At 42.3% G+C, this 13,085-nt stretch overlaps 1 protein-coding gene across 1 annotated transcript in view; it reads left to right on the top strand.

Annotated features, from left to right (window-relative positions):
• LOC131490783 (histone-arginine methyltransferase CARM1-like) overlaps positions 1–13,085 on the top strand; it is a 259,132-nt gene that overhangs the window by 213,115 nt on the left and 32,932 nt on the right. The window contains exons 8-9 of the mRNA XM_058693237.1: positions 3,579–3,756; positions 8,932–9,022. Of these exons, the coding sequence (XP_058549220.1) occupies positions 3,579–3,756; positions 8,932–9,022 (269 nt within the window). The remainder of the gene's footprint in view (positions 1–3,578; positions 3,757–8,931; positions 9,023–13,085) is intronic.

The following is a 13,085-nucleotide window of genomic DNA, read 5'->3' as shown; positions in this document are numbered from 1 at the left end:
AATGGTCCAGGATTATTCTCTGTAAATTCTCCATAGAGAATAATATCATGCTCACTTGGATATCCTATCACATTGGTCTCTCTAGCAAAACTTAGAAAGCTCCCCTTCTAGCATTCTGACCCAAGTTGACGAGGCAGTTTTATACACTACCTTGTGCAAAGTCTCATACCCCATAGGCAGAATTTAGAAAGGGCTTAAAATCCAGAAGTGGAATCCCTTTGTGGCAGGCAGAGGGGCAGTGTGTATCAGAAACCTTTAAAATTGCCATGTTCTTCTCACCAAACTCCACACCCAAAAAAACAAATAATCCAGTGAAGAAATGGACAGAAAACATGAATAGACACTTCTCTAAAGAAGACATCCGGATGGGCAACAGGCGCATGAAAAGATGCTCAACGTCACTCCTCATCAGGGAAATACAAATCAAAACCACACTGAGATACCACCTCACCCCAGTCAGAGTGGCTAAAATGAACAAATCAGGAGACTATAGATGCTGGAGAGGATGTGGAGAAACGGGAACCCTCTTGCACTGCTGGTGGGAATGAACACTGGTGCAGCCTCTCTGGAAAACAGTGTGAAGGTTCCTCAGAAAATTAAAAATAGACCTACCCTATGACCCAGCAATAGCACTGCTAGGAATTTACCCAAGGGATACAGGAGTACTGATGCATAGGGGCACTTGTACCCCAATGTTTATAGCAGCACTCTCAACAACAGCCAAATTATGGAAAGAGCCTAAATGTCCATCAACTGATGAATGGATAAAGAAACTGTGGTTTATATACACAATGGAATACTACGTGGCAATGGGAAAGAATGAAATATGGCCTTTTGTAGCAACGTGCATGGAACTGGAGAGTGTGAGGCTAAGTGAAATAAGTCATACAGAGAAAGACAGATACCATATGGTTTCACTCTTATGTGGATCCTGAGAAAGTTAACAGAAACCCATGGGGGAGGGTAAGGAATAAAAAAAAAAAGACGTTAGAGAGGGAGAGATCCAAAACATAAGAGACTCTTAAAAACTGAGAACAAACTGAGGGTTGGTGGGGGGGGAGGGGAGGAGGGTGGGTGATGGGTATTGAGGAGGGCACCTGTTGGGATGAGCACTGGGTATTGTATGGAAACCAATTTGACGATAAATTTCATATTAAAATAATAATAATAATAATAATAATAATAATAATAATAATAATATAAAATTGCCGTGTTCTTTAAATGCGCCAGAAGCAGTGGGAAGTATTTGTTATTATTTGTTATTATTTGTTCAAACGCTGTTATAACGATGAAAAATGTGCTGTAACCTCAATGTCCGATAACTTGGGGTTGGTTAAATGAATCAGAGTATTTTTTGAAATACTATACAACCAGTAGAAATGGTGTTGTAGAAAACTTCATGGAATGGTGTTTAAAACAGAACTTCCTGACAGGTAGGCCAGGACGGATATAGTGATGCCCTTTGTCCCCATGGGAGCTAGTCAGGTTCTAGTGCAACCTGAGCCCTCAGCTCAAATATCTCAAGGTGCCAAACAAAATATTTTACATTTTCATAAACAGAGAGACACTCACATGTCTGCTGAGGGATATACTTTGCCTACATCTGGATATGACAATACAGTCTTTATTTTCATGTTTTTGCTCACTTGCGTTTCTCTTTTTTAATGCATAGTACTCTTTAACAAAAATAATGTGACAGTAATAATTTTAAAACTTACACAGCCTTTAATATACTTTATCTTGTTTTATCCTCAAGCCGGCCTGTGAGATAGGCACTACTATTATTCTTTTTACTATATAAATGCTATTTTTAAATTCCATATTTGAAGCTATTAAGAACCAAACAAGTTGATGCAGGCAGAAAGGAAAAGGTGGAAATGAGATATTTCTGAAAGGTAGACATAAGAGAACACAGTTACTAATTGTCTGTGGGAAGCAGCTAGGCCCCCAGGATGTTGAAGATTATTGTATTCATGAACAAAAGAGAATCAAGGAAATACAAGATTATATAGAAGTTTTAAGAAAGTCTAGAGGAAGCCGAGAAGAGCAGGACACCAAAAGCCTTAACCTTTAGGCTTTGTCTCTACAGGGAAAAATCCCATGAGCCCCATGACCTAGACTTCCACATGTATCATCCATGATAAAATGGAATTCCAAGAGTCCTTGTATGGACAAATGTCGACAGTGGGTGACACATTCATAGTTTTCTTCATTGTTTTTCCAGATCAGAGATTAATTTATTCCATCTTTAAAAAAAAAAAAAAAGTTTAAGTAGGGGCGCCTGGGTGGCTCAGGCAGTTGAATGTCCAACTTCAGCTCAGGTCATGATCTCACGGGTTCATGAGTTCGAGCCCTGCGTCGGGCTGTGTGTTGACAGCTCAGAGCCTGGAGCCTGCTTTGGATTGTCTCCCTCTCTCATTGCTCCTTACCCGCTCATGCTCTGTCTCTATCTCCTTGAAAAATAAATGAACATTAAAAAAAAAAAGTTTAAGTAGAAAAGACTTTTAATAAGTTTACGGGGCATGTATTGGTAAGCAGCACCCTAGAAGGACTGTCTCGAGGTAAAGGTTACTCTAGCTATGTGACAAAGTAATCAGAAATGGAACAAATGTAATGGAATCATGACGAACACATGGTGTGCCACATTCATGACAAAGAAAGGGATCAAGTTGTGAAAATACAAAATGGAAGTTGTCTGTGCATAAACACAACGAGCAAAGATCTAAGAGTCTCGGAGAGCCACAACTCCAAAAGGAATGTGCTGTCTACATTTATGCTTGTGCATATAAGATGTTTATTAGGAAATGTGTTTTTCAGGCAGTAGAAAGACATAAATGTAATAATGCAAGTTCTTTGACATATTTGGCATTAAGAAGAAATACATTAGAAATATAATAAATACAGATCTCTTCAAGGTCCCACTTTGAAGAGAACTCAAAGTTATTAAACAGAATACAGAAGACATCAAAGAAAAATGAGTACATAACTGTAAAATGTGCTTCTGCAGAAAGGGCAAGAATGTGCTCTTACTTATTTTTGGAATCCAAAGGCCAAAGGATAATTTAATGAGCGTCAGGATCATTAATTTGTGCAAGATTCTTGTAAAGAGCTCTTTGGCATCTTTACTGAAGGCAGAATGATGGAAAATAAGCTGAAACCATGAACAAAAAAACAATTCCCTCAAAAGTGCAGGCGCATATGAATATACACATACACAGACAACACCCCCACACACCTTCATGCACACACACACGTGTACATGTGTGTAAAGGGTCCGAGAGGGGTATACATCAAACTCTCCATAGTTAGTATTTGCATGTGGCACAATTACAGGTGTCTTTATTTGTGTCATATCTGTGTCTTCTCTCAGTAAACACGAACTATTTGTACATTAAGAAAAACAAGTTTGTTTTTATTCAAGGGTTTATAGAAACAAACATGTCTCTTCCCTCTCATCCCTATCACGGTGTCAACCCTTAATCTGTAGACCTTCTTTTTTTTTTTTTTTTTTTTTTTTTTTGGTAAGACCCTGTATAACATCAGTACTGGCACCTAGCACCCTGTCTTGTCTTTTTCAGATGCTGGTGAAAAATAACCACCTTTCAGACAAGATCATTGTTTTGCCAGGGAAAATCGAAGACATCTCTCTTCCCGAAGCCATCGACGTGATCGTGTCCGAACCGATGGGGTACATGCTGTTTAATGAAAGGATGTTGGAGAGTTACCTTCATTCCAAAAAGTGGCTAAAAGCAAATGGTGAGTTGGCCAATTCCCGATTCAGAAGATAAGCTAACTCTTCCGTAAAACTTTACCATCCTCTCCCCCCCCCCCCATATTTAATTTTGGGCAGAAAGGAGGGGAGGGCATTCCTATGATAGCAGTTTTTAAATTTTTTTCATCTTAATCTTCCATAAGAAATCAGCTAGTCCCCAGCCATAAAGCCACAGAGGGTAGTGTGCTACACAGTATTAAATAGGGGTAGAGAGGACCAGTTCCGAGCTATGTATTTGTGTCCTGTTTCTATCACTTTCTTCATTAAGGAACTTGGCCGGACACTTGACCTTTTGACTTTGGTTTTGTCATCTGTATATTAAAAATAATCTCTAAACAAAACTTTCTATGGGCACCTGGGTGGCTCAGTCAGTTGGGCGTCCGTCTTCAGCTCAGGTCATGATCTCACAGGTTCATAAGTTCAAGCCCTGCGTTGGGCTCTGTGCTGACAGCTCAGAGCCTGGAGCCTGCTTTGGATTCTGTGACTCCCACTCTCTCTTCCCTCCCTGGCTTGTACTCTGTCTCTCTTTCCCTGTGATCAGTACTGAGATGATAATATAAAATCCTGCATTCTTTTTGTGCTTACCAGGTATCTACATGTGCTAAGCAATGTGCATAAATTCATTTATGAGGATCTTACCAAGTGTGAAGGTTGGAGGTTTTTAATTTATTTGAAAGGTCAGCGCTGAGGTTCTTGGTGATTTTACGGTCCTCCCCCATGGGGTGTTTGGCAACGTCTGGAGACCTTTTGGTTTGTCACAACTCGGGGAGGGGAGCTACCGGCATCTGGTAGGACAGGCCAGGTGGGTTGCTCAATGTCCTTCAGAGTGTAGGACTGCCTACCCCCCCCATAAAGAGCTCTCCGGCCCAAAACATCAGCAATACCAAGACTGAGACCGGCCCCCATTTATGAAGAGAAAATGGAAGCTCCGTGGGAGCAAACAACTTGACAACGACACCCTCTACTGAATGACAGAGCCGGGGCTCGAACCCAGGTCGGTCTGACCCTGAAGCCCACACTCAGGACTCCTGCATGTGCCCTAACTTTCCTCTCTACTGGAGAGAGTAGAGACGCTTCCACAGAATGTCTTTTTTCAAATAGAGCATGGGAAGTGACCAGCCAGTTTTAGAAGTGGCTGTTACACTTTAAAAGTGACCCATTACACTTCGAGCACCTTACCAGTGCCGTGGCTCCCTGCCTTGACATCCAGTGAAGACAAAATAGTGACAGCCACCAGCACGGTTCTTACTCCCAGTTAGGCAGTAGATGCATTCCAAGTGTATGCATGTTTTTTTTTTTAATCTTTTTTTAATGTTTATTTTTTTTTCAACGTTTTTTATTTATTTTTGGGACAGAGAGAGACAGAGCATGAACGGGGGAGGGGCAGAGAGAGAGGGAGACACAGAATCGGAAACAGGCTCCAGGCTCCAAGCCATCAGCCCAGAGCCTGACGCGGGGCTCGAACTCACGGACCGCGAGATCGTGACCTGGCTGAAGTCGGACGCTTAACCGACTGCGCCACCCAGGCGCCCCTTAATGTTTATTTTTTAAGAGAGAGAGGGAGACAGAGCACGAGTGGGGGAGGGCCAGAGAGAGAGGGAGACAGAGAATCCGAAGCAGGCTCCAGGCTCCGAGCTGTCAGCACAGAGCCCCGCGTGGGGCTCGAACTCACAAACCGTGAGATCATACCCTGAGCCGGTCAGACGCTTAACCGACTGAGCCACCCAGGTGCCCCCAAGTGTTATGTTAAGTTAAAGCCTGAGGCTCCTCTATAATTTCCTGCGTGGTTCAAAATGTAGGGACTCTGAGATAAGCACTTAAAAAAGAAACTCCTGCAAAAATAAATGAGTAAAAGGGTAAAGTATACCTGATGTCACAAACTTCATTAATAACATGCTTGTTGTGTAAACAGCCCAGGAAGGTCTCATAAGCCTGATGTTTACGTGACAAAACTGAATTGTGGAAATGCATGTAAAGGAACAGGCTGCTTGGATTTCTTACTCAGTGCCCTTCAGAAAGAATTCTTACATTTTTTTTTTCTGGATTTCTTTTCACATGGCTGAGTACTTGCCACTGGAGAGATTGTGAACACGGTAAATTCACCTGCATCTGTTGAGTCCCTCCAGGCCAAGTATCTAGACCTAATATCGGGGTATTCTTTCCCCCCAGATATTTGTAATGGATATGACTAGGCTGTATATCTTCAACTAGACAAGTAAACATGAATACCGACTTGATCTTCCTTTTAACCCATGTGTTCCTGAAGGAAGATTGGTTTTTTGCTAATTATTTCTATTCTCCGTGAAAATAAGGCATAACTTGCAACATCAAATAATGTTAAAAAGACTTCTAATAGATAGGAACCCTCTGCCTCACCTCCTCCTGTCCTCACATTTCCCCCCACCGAAGGCTATCCCTTTCAGCCACATCCGCTATTTCTTCTATGATGTACCTATATATTTCAACGTAAAAGTAAATTTCGATGTAAAAGTGTATATATTGCTATTTTTGTCACTCTCTGGTTGAGAAGTTCACTCCCCCTGCTTCCCTCCCCCATCTTCTCAATATATTTATACAGGTCCTGAATCCCTTTTCCAAACCCTTGAGGCCAGATGTGTTTCAGAATTCAGAATCTGAAGGACTTGGGACTGGTAATACAGTCATATTACCATGGATTACTTAAATCTCCAGTGGGGCCTGAGGCAAGGCTCCATAATGAAACATGTTACATTTCTGCCACAAAATATGGGAATGTGGCTACCAAGTGTGATAAATGAAGGCTGTAAATAAACTCACGTAGGCTCAGGTCAGGGTTTGCTGTCAGATGATGTTGCTGCAAACGTACAAAGCTCGGTTGCTTCACAGAGCTTTTTTTGGATTTCACAATTTAATATAAAGAAATATAGACCAAGATCATCATTTGGCAAGATCAGTAATGGACGTTTATATTATGATGACAACGCAAATATCGTTCCGCGCTGAGTCAAGGGGTATAGTGGGTGCATTTTTATTTTCTCATGAAATCTTCTGTTTTTCTTGGAGTTATTTTTTCATTAGCTTGGGTTTTTTTTTATAAGCTCATGGCTAATTGTTTCCATGCTCCAAGAGGTCAGACAGATCCTCTCAATATGCGGTCTGTGGAGGCCTTCCTTCCGTGGCTCCTCTGTCTTTCTCTCCTACACGGGACATGCTTGTTCCCAGTCCTCTTGCGTGCTTTCCATCATTATTCTTCTGTCTTCTTTCTTGGGGTACACCGTCATTTCAGCAAAGAGTATCCTCTAACAGCTTTTGGAGAAAAGGTATTTGAGAAGTTACTTTTCATTAACCCCTTGGATTATCATTTTGCAGGGTAGGGAATGTGAACTTGGGCACAATTTTTACTCAGTATTTTATATTTTATTTATTTTTGAGACAGAGAGAGAGAGAGACAGAGCACAAGTGGGAGAGAGGCAGAGAGAGAGGGAGACACAGAATCTGAAGCAGGCTCCAGGCTCCGAGCTGTCAGCACAGAGCCCCGCGTGGGGCTTGAACTCACAAACCGTGAGTCGGACGCTTGACCGACTTAGCCACCCAGGTGCCCCTTTACTCAGTATTTTGAAGACATCTCTTTTTGGTTTCTGGTTTCCAATATTGCTACTCAGAGCTCCCATAGCCTTCTGACTCCTGATCCTTTAGAGGGACATAGTTTCCCCCCCTGGATGCTTTTAGTATCTTGCTTTCTCTCTAGCCTTTCTAGCTTTTTCAGTTCTCGTATTGGTCATGGAGTGAAGATGTTTAATCAGAAGACTCATTTTCCTCAACTCTAAGGATTGTTCTTGTATTTTTACCTTTGATGATCTCTCCCCCTCCATTGTATATCTTTGAAATTCCCGTTAGGCTCAAGGCTCAGAGCATCTCTAAAGCTTCCCAGGTTTATACAAGTAGGGATACATATTGCTTTTCTAAGGTTGTTTAACCTCCTTTTGTCTTGAAATTGAAAACCCACTAAGAAGTCATTATTGTTTTGACACCAGTGCATGAGATTTAGGTGGAGACATGTGGATGATGTAACAATGGAGGTTTTTCTCTGGCCACCTCTGAAAATACCCTAAATAAAACAATCTGTTCTATTTTCACAGACATTGACGGGAGCGTGGTTAAAATATGGGCCATTGACTGAAGATGAGACTCCATATCGGGATTTTTCCCTTCTTCTTATTAGCTCTGTGATTGTGGCTGAGTCGCTTAAATTTCCCTGTTCCTTGCTTTTCTCATTTATAAAATGGGCCTAATAATAGAGCCGACTTTCTATTGTTAGGAGAATTAAATGAACTAATACTTGGAAAACGCATTAAAAAAAATTCATGGCAGAATTGACATAATCTAGCAATTTTAGGCATTATTTTTGTGACCGTATCTCCAATTTCTAAGACGATCCTCACTTCTGAAATGGGGTTAGTCGCTCATCTTTCTTTGGTGCGCAGTTTCCTAAGTGACTGTGAAAAAGGGTCTCCCTAAAAATGACAAGAATAATAATGCTGATCACTGTGTCTGCCTGTCCAGAAAGGCCCAACTTCAGGCATGCATTCTAGGTGTTTGCCCACGAAAGAATCTGCCTTTCCCAAGGTGGCTGTACGTATCAGGAACAAAACACGTGAGTGGGTGTCCCAGCAAGGAGGGTGGTGAACCTCCAGAGAAGCCGAGCTTCTAGAAACACTTAAAAAGATAATCAGCATGATTATACAGGGACGAAGGCTGAGAATGGAAATAATAATGTGATGGAACGATGGGAATGTAAATTATTTTCAAAGCTGTTTTTACAACAATAAGATTTTTAAAGTGAAGGAAGGGCATGGAATTCGCAGCACAGGACGTATAGGGAGGAAAAAGCCAAAAGCAGAGAAGGCAGTAGGCCAGGTTCGATGTCTCACCTAATTCCCCATAAGCTTTGATTGCAGCATAGCTTTGTGACTTGCATTAGTATTCCCTTCTTATATTTCCTCCAGTCTTCTGCCTAATTTTTTTTTTATCCTGGCTTCGAGGCAAGATTAGTTTTCAGCCTCTTGTGTAATAACTGAAATAGAATGAAAGAATATGTTGGTCAAGTGACAGGTGGGTGTACCCTTCTCTCAGAAGGCTGTGGAAGTCAACGTCTGGGTCTTTTGTCTTTTGCTCTTTAGGAATGATGTTCCCGACCTTCAGCGACATCCACTTGGCCCCCTTTTCTGACGAACAGCTCTACATGGAACACTACTCCAGAGCCAACTTTTGGTAATGTTCTGTTCTCTCTTCCATTCCTTTTCCCTTAGAGTAAGCCAGAGTTTGGCATTTTGGGTTACCCAGTTGGCGGGGGGGGGGGGGGGGGGGGGTTGGGGGGCAAGGAGAGGGGTGCTGTGCATGCATAGGATGTTTAACAGCACCCTTGGCCTCTACCTACTAGTTGCCAGGAATGCCTTTCCCCCCGTTGTGAAGCCAAAAATGTCTGTCCAGACATTGCCAGATGTCCCTGGCAGGGGAAGCGGGGCACAGAATCATCCCCTGTTGAGAATCACTGGAGTAGACAAACCAGGGAGCTCCTTACGCACTGTCACCCATCCAGAAGACCACCTGTTGCTGGAATGACAGCATCCTCCCCCTGCCTGCTGGCCGTTTCTCCCCACTGAACACCATCCACTCCTTGGGCTCAGAGCTATGGCTTCCGTTGGAACGCACCTCGCGGTCAGAGGGCGTGGGAATCAGTACCTCTTGATGTACATGAGTCGATCAAAACTTTTTTCTGGAGTTTTCGCACTAGTTGGCTATTGGCTTTTGGACGGTTCGTTTTCTCTCTTGAGACCTGGTTTCTTCGCTTGTAAAACGAGAACCAAGACAAAGCCGCTGCCGGTTCTAAACCGCCGTTCTTGCTGGCATTCTTTTTTGAGAACTGGTTTTTACAAGGAGAATGATGATATCGGACCCACGGGAGGGAGAAACAGAACAGATACCCTCCGAGTGGGAATGCTGGGTGTGTAGGAGGACAGGCATGTACTGGCATATGGAAGCGGATGGATGCTAAAATTTAAGCTTTGAGTTCCAGCTGATGTACGCAGAGCCTTCCAACACAGAGATATATCCACAGTTGATTTCCGGGTTTTTTTGTTTTTTTTTTTTTTTCTCTTTGCAATCCTCTCTCTTGGTGAAGAAGCAGCAGATAGGAGGCACTTTGGTTTCCCAGGTTACCAGCTCTTTGAGGAGTAGGGTCAACGGGCTGAAATTCTTCCTTTCTCTCTGATTTTTTTTTCTTGCAAAATAGGCTTTCCTAGCACAGACTTGCACTTCATGGTTTTGGCTCAATCTGTACCTTTGAAGCTCCAAGCCACATACTTCCCAATGGGGGTGAGTGGCTTCTTGGAGCATGGCGGGGAAGACCCTAATTATGATCATTGTTCTTTGGGCTCCTGCCGACCCTCAATGTTTATATTTTAAATATAAGCCTCCTGAGTGGGTGAAGAGGTTGGAGAGGAAGGAATTTCAGGTAACAGAAGAGACCAGACTCCTGCCCCCAGTGGGGCCGCGGGGTAGCGCGTTGACCGGGTAGCCTCGTGTGCCTTCCCACCTATTATCACCTGCCTCCAGCTTAGCTCCCTGCGAATGAATGGTAATGATCACAGCGGATTGGCCAGGCTCACCAGCAGCATACAAACATACTGCTATTTATTCCATCTAAAAAGGAGAAAAAGAACCTTTTTTCTGTCTCACTTCCCCAGTTAGCCACCACCCATCTCTCTGAGTCCCTCTGCAGCCAGATTCCTCAAAAAGCGGCGTCTCTCCTTCCAGTCTCCAACTCTTTCCTTCAGTTTCTCTCTTAAGACGTTCCTCCATGGCCACTCTTACCAAGGTCGCCAGTCTGCTGACCTCCACGTGGCTACATCCAGTGATCAGACCTCACCTGTCAGCTTATTTAACCCACGCCAGCATTTGAGCAGCGTTTGAAACGCCCAAAACCGCCTTTTTATTTCTCTCCTGCCTCACTGGTCGCTTTCTCAACCAGTCCTCCTCTGGTTCTTACCTGTCTCCTTCACCTGCTGACATTGGAGTGCCCCAGGACACAGTCTTGGACCTCTTCTTCGTCCACAGTTACTGTCTTGGCAAACTCACCCATTCCCGTAGCTTCAGATAGCATCTGTACACTCCTGCTTCCCAAGTGTATCTCCTGAGCTCAGACATGTCCTTGAAACTCCATATTGTTATAGCCAGCTGCCCCCTGCGCATCTCCCCTTACAGAGATGTACCATCCAAACTCAACTCGTCTCCCCCACTTCCCCTCAAAATCTGCACCGGTCATGGTCTTTCTGTCTCAGCCGATGATAACGTTGTCCTCCCAATCATTCAGACCCCAAAACTTGAAGGCTTCTCTTTCTTTGTCACCATATCTAAACCATTGAGAAATTCTGTTGGTTCTACTTTTGAATTATATCCTGTCCAGTCTCAACTATATTCACTCTTCCCCTTTGTTCCCAACACTGTCCTCTCTCATCTCCATTACTGTGACAGCTTCTCAACCTGTCTATTCCCAGCATTTCCAAAGCCTTCTGGTAAATTCTGTCCAGTCAGGTTCCTCATTTCCCAGGACCACGTTCATTCAGTTCCCACCACACAGGCTTCCTTGCTGATTTTCAGACACATCCAACCACCTTGGAGCCCTTGCATTTGCTTATCCTCTTATGTGGAATACTTTTCCCCCACTATTCACGTGGCTAATTCCTGCACCTCCATAAAGTCTGTCAAAATGTCAGCTATCCTGGGCATCCTATAAAATGGCGGCCATAGCACTCCCTATCCCACTCTTCCTGCTTTGTTTTTCCTGTTTTTCCTCTAGCACTTATCACCTCCAAAAAGAACTATAATTCCTTTATTTGTTATTGTTTACTGTCTCCATCCTTCCTGATAAAATGTAAGCCCTGCAGAAGACCAAATTCTGTCATTTTTCACTCTTGTATCCCAAACACCCTACATTTCAAGTGCCTGTCACATGGTAGGTCCTGAATAAATATTTTTGAATAAGTAAAAACTCCAGCAATCTCAAGTGAGTGTGCAAATAATTACTATTAAATTTTAGTTCTGTCTTCAATTTCTCTATTAAAAAAATAATACCATGAATATCATTTTACAGCTTTTTTACTGTTTAAAATTTTATTTTTTATTTTTATTTAGTTTTGATTTCAGGACCTTGTTGACTTGTTCTCAAATTTTCTCAATATTCTCTTGCTGCAGAGTATTTCTTTTGTTACTATATCATAATTTATCAACTCAAGCTATCCAATGTTGGATATTAAATTATTATTATTTTTTAATCTTTATTTTTGAGAGAGAGAGAGAGAGAGAGAGCAAGCAGGGGAGGGGCAGAAAGAAGAGAGGGGACAGAGGATCCGAAGCAGGCTCTGCATGGAGAGCAGCGATCCCAATGCGGACTTCAAACTCATGAACCGTGAGATCATGACCTGAGCTGAAGTCAGATGCTTAAGCAACTGAGCCACCCAGGTGCCCCTGGATATTAAACTATTTTAATTGCTAATTTAATCCTATAAACTTTATAAGAAACAACACTAAGGGGGCTGTCTGCATGACTCAGTCGGTTGAGTGTCCCAACTCTTGATTTCAGCTTGGATCCTGATCTCACAGTTGGTGGGATCAAGTCTCATGTCAGCCTCCATGCTAAGCCTGGAGCTTTCTTGAAATTCTCTCTCTCTGTCTCTTTCTGCCCCTCTCACCACTTACAAATTCTCTCTCTCTCTCTCTCTCTCTCTCAAACAAAAACAAAAAAGCAACACTAAGGTATTATTTCTATATTCTACAAGAATATAGAATTTTATAGAATTCTGTATCTTAAATTCTATAAGAAACAATACTACAGTGAACATCCTTTTATAGAAATCTTGGTTTGCATTCTGATTATTTCCTTACAATAAATTGCTAGAAGCAGAATTACTGGACCAAAAGGTGTGAAGAAGGATCTTTAAAAAAATTATTCTTATATATTGCCAAATTGCCCTGTAGAAAAAGTTTTACCAATTAACACTTCCACCAGGGGTATATGAGAATGTCTGCTGAGTCTTGCCCATACGGGCTATGTTTTTTTAAATGCCAATTTGATTTGAAAAAAAAAATGGTGGCCAGTTTATTTTTAATCTGTATGTCTTTGATAGCTAGTGCATTTGAACGGTTTTATTTTTAGTCAACAAACACGAAAAAAAATGTTTAAAAAAATATCTAGTTAACAAAATTCCCAGCCTTCACTCTCCTTCTAATTCCCCTCCCTCTATGAGGAGGTTTCTGCATTAGGGTGACTTGGATG

The sequence above is a fragment of the Neofelis nebulosa genome, chromosome 12 (assembly GCF_028018385.1).
Source record: "Neofelis nebulosa isolate mNeoNeb1 chromosome 12, mNeoNeb1.pri, whole genome shotgun sequence".
Classification (NCBI taxonomy): domain Eukaryota; kingdom Metazoa; phylum Chordata; class Mammalia; order Carnivora; family Felidae; genus Neofelis; species Neofelis nebulosa.
This window is presented reverse-complemented; position numbering and strand designations above follow the sequence as displayed.